General features: G+C 39.0%; 1 protein-coding gene across 1 annotated transcript in view; it reads left to right on the plus strand.

The window, feature by feature from the left end:
• Positions 1 to 1,517: 1,517 nt before the first annotated feature.
• LOC308388163 (ATP-binding cassette sub-family C member 2-like) overlaps positions 1,518 to 4,217 on the plus strand; it is a gene marked incomplete at both ends in the record, with an annotated part of 31,403 nt that continues 28,703 nt past the window's right edge. Inside the window, 2 exons of the mRNA XM_080868708.1 lie at positions 1,518 to 1,562; positions 2,053 to 2,229. Of these exons, the coding sequence (XP_080724834.1) occupies positions 1,518 to 1,562; positions 2,053 to 2,229 (222 nt within the window). The remainder of the gene's footprint in view (positions 1,563 to 2,052; positions 2,230 to 4,217) is intronic.

Below are 4,217 nucleotides of genomic sequence, written 5' to 3' on the forward strand. Positions count from 1 at the left end.
GGGAAAACATATTGTATATGTAACACATTTTATGTGTGAAAAATAAAATTTATTTCTGAAATCATGCTTAACTGGTTTTAAATAAAAAAAACACTCTTTTTTTGACACAATGTTATCAGTTTATGATTGTGCACTTATTTGTATTTTTATATGACAGCGACATGCAAACATCTTGCCTGTGTAAGATCAGGTTCCCACAAACATGCATATCCAGGAACTAAAAAAATCAAATAATGAAATCAATTAATACTGATCAGGCCTCTGCATCCATTTACATCCATCTATTAAAACTGGCTTTGGAATGGATAAAACAGGCTAATATTAGGCTTCGGGAATGGTCTTCCCAACCCTAACCTCAACCTTACTGAAAATTTGTGGATTACACTTAAAACCGGGTCTATGCTAGGAAACTCACCCATTTAAACTCTACCAATTCTGTCCAGAAGATGGTCAAATATCCAGCCATAATTACTCCAGAATCTTGTTGACAGCAACCAAAAATGTCACCCTGAGGTGTAACTTACAATATTTGACCAAATATTAGTAGACATGTACTCGGTATGTGTGCTGTACAATCATTCCATCCTGGAAAACGATGACTTCAAAGAAATCATTAAAAGACAAAAAGTGTGTTAGGGGAAAAGTCTTACATAACTGAGACTTATGAGACTGAAGAATTAAGGTAAATTCAAACGAACATATCAGACTAGTAACATACAAAGTAATTTGTCTGGAAGGTATGTTGAGAATGACAGCAAACAGACATAATAGCAGCTCATAATACCATGTCAGGGACATGTTGATGTTGAAGTTGGTATTGGAGTTTGTGGTGTTTTTTTTTTTTGAAAGATTACAATGACATTCATATCAATGATGAGTTTATGTATGTTTTTCACCACAACTGTATGTGTACTTATGACAAAGTGGAACTAGAGTACTTTTCAAAACCTTACTGTTTTAAAATATTTATGTAGAAAATAACAGGAAAAGGGATCTAATGACCCCACTCCCTCCAAATCCCTAAATGCTCCCGTCCCCTTCCCTTTTCAGTAGGTTTTCCCCCTAACACAGTTAAAAGAGCATGGTAAGACTTATGTAAGTCCTTCACTTTTTTTTCCTCTCTCAGGAGCTTATTTGCGCAAATTACAAAGCTTGATTCTCTAAATGATTTTGCTTTATCGGTTGAATGTTCTCATTGACTCACTAGAAAGCCTGTAGTGTACTTTTTGTAGAAACCAGGCACAGATTCGAATCTTGTATTCTCTACGCTAATCCAGCACCTCTCTGTTGGATTAATGTTGTTTCTCTGTAGAGGGAATAAGCAACTTTTTTTTCTGCTTAAAAAACCTCATGGATCAAAGTCCCTTACAGCCACATCCTACAATTGTCAGTAAGCTGTGGGTGGACAGAGGAGAAAGCAGCAGTATTTGAGTAAAACACGGCAGTAGTGGGGCAGAGGGTGAAAGGCGTCGGCTTGTCTGATCAGCTGAGGTTGACTGAAGCTATCACTGTAAAGCATGTGTGCGGCAGCTCTGGAGGAGTACTGTGGGTCCATTTTTTGGGTGAGTTAAACAAGCAGAAAGACTGAAGAATTAATCCAAACAAACATATCAGACTAGTAACATACAAAGTAAATTGTCTGGAAGGTATGTTGAGAATGACAGCAAACAGACATAATAGCAGCTCATAATACCATGTCAGGGACATGTTGATGTTGAAGTTGGTATTGGAGTTTGTGGTGGTTTTTTTGAAGATCTTTCTTTCCTATACTTTGGAGACAAAAGGTTTAAGGCAAGTGTAAAAAGGGTAAAAAGCTGTTCATGTTATTGTGTCAACCCATTCAACACAGATTAAACAAACAAGAAGGTAATGATTTCTATTTGTCACAGCAACTATGAAAGACCTCTTCCAAATATGCAGAAAAGAAGATGATTAACGTTCTGGTTTCAGAGTTTCTGGTTTCAGAGACTTAATCAGTTGCACTTTATGGTTCCCTTGGAAGGGCAGCAGGACTTTGTTATGTATATGTGTTTGTTTGTATGTGTTCTTCAGAATGTTTCATATCTGAAGCGACCAGACCCAGACCTTCCACTATGTGTGGAACAGACAGTTCTTGTATGGATCCCCCTTTGTTTCCTGTGGCTCTGTGCCCCATGGCACCTGCTGGCTCTCTGTCAGAGTGCAAATGTAAACACAAAACAACTGTCCAAGCTCTACATCTGCAAACAGGTAAGAAATACTATCTAATAAAGACATCTTCATAAAAAATTGTTGTTTCAGTTCATAGCTTAGGTAGCTGTCTTCTAGTTTCAAAAGTTTAACTGTATACTGTAAAAAAAAAGTGCTTTACTGTAAAGTTTTACAGAATTTACAGGAAAAACAGAATTTCTGTTATTTTTAAATACATAAAATATGAATCAAATTACAATAAAATCACAGTATAAAATGACAAAATGACATTAAAAGTAGTTTATGTACTTTCACATGGATTTGTTGTCAGTTAACACATTTGTTGTGTTTTGATGGAAGCATTTGTTGCGCATTCTTTTTATCTTGGGTAAAAGAAGGATGTAGTCTGAATCCAAGTTTCTAATCATTTATTGCCTCAAGCAGTTCAAACCATAAGCATGTACATGGATCTCTTTCATTCAGAAAAACAGTCTGCAAGCAGTTAGCTGTAACCAACTTCCTGAAAGAGACTTACCTTCCCTTAACATTACAGAGAATTATATATCAATTTGTGCTTTCAATTGGTCAAAACTGTTGGGATCTGTCCCCACTCCTCGGGTGAGAGCGGCTGGTGCCTGGCAGGGGCAGTGTTCCTGCTCTCCTGATGTGGTCCTGCGCGCGTCAGCTGCCTGCCCAGCTGCCTGTGAGCCCAGGCTCATGACCAAGCCTGTGGTGCGCCACCATCGCTTGCCATGCGGTCGAGAAGACCAGCTTCACTGTTACCACTGGACAAGCAGCCGGCATGGTTCGTTGCATGGCTGTGGTGAGGCTGACACACCCGAGCTGCATTAGCTTGTCACGCCTCCCCTGCCTATAAGGGCGAACAAGGTCCTGAAGGATATTGTTGTTGGTGTGTGTAGATGTGTACAGCAACCAAGCGTAAATAAGTGTTTAAAAGCATTAAGATGTGGGCGGTTCCATCGCTCTCCTGTCACAGACTTGTTGGTGTCAAAGGGTATTGTAAAAATGTGAGTTTGAATAAGCTTTCTGAACTTTTTAAGGAAATTCTGAAATTGTTATAGTTGTGGTGTTTCGGTGAAAATCCTAAAAAGTCATCGAACTATATGGAAAGTACAAAGTTACCGTAGTCCTGATTGTAGAACTTTTACATTTTCCTTCAGTGTTTCCTCAATGTGCTCATTCAGTGTTCTTCATTCTGTAAAGTTCTTGTCTCCCCGTTTCAAATTATTGTTTCCCTGTGTTTTTTACGTTAGTCATTTGTCTCCTGTATCTTGCAATTAGTTTTGCTTTCTTTTTAAGCTGTGCCTTTTTCTCCAGCTATATCTGCTTCGCTTAATTCTTATGTGTGGTTTTTATAACCTAATTCCTTTGTTCTTTGTCAGGTCATTTGTTAACCTGCTTTCATGAGCTCCAAGTTCTCTGAAAAAGCTTTTTGCTGTTAAATTTTCCCCCTATGGACTGTAATCATCCTAACTGAAGATTAGTTTTCACTAAAGGTTTCTCAGTATTGCATTAACATTCCCCTCTTTCCACACTTCATGCTAGTTCACAAATGCACAAATGCAGAAAAACAGCTACACAATGAAATACACAATCAGTACATATATGACTCATTTTACAGACTGCGCCTTTGCGCTGGACTATCTATCCAACTTGAATGGAATGGCTGTACCATCCAGTGATACCAGTTTTGAAAGGGACTCTACCAAAAATTATAATAAAACCTGCAGACAAACGGTGAGCAGTAGCTAACATTCTTCAATAAAAACCAACAAAACCAAGCTTGATGAGAGCAGTCATCGCAGGGCAAACGACCGACAGAGCCTCTCCCGAACCCAGCACAGCCCTGAGTTGTGGGCGGATCGATCCAAGTATCGATACCAAGTCGGCATCGGTATTGGATCATTACTAGCGTGGTGAGATTGATTCTTTACTTTACGTTCCACTCTCGTTTGCAATGCTGTGGTTTCGGCAAAGATGAAACAGCCAGGTCACCAGACTCGCCACACCTGTATCAGCGCAGAGCA

The sequence above is a fragment of the Rhamphochromis sp. 'chilingali' genome (genome assembly GCF_963969265.1).
Source record: "Rhamphochromis sp. 'chilingali' genome assembly, chromosome: 20".
Classification (NCBI taxonomy): Eukaryota; Metazoa; Chordata; class Actinopteri; order Cichliformes; family Cichlidae; genus Rhamphochromis; species Rhamphochromis sp. 'chilingali'.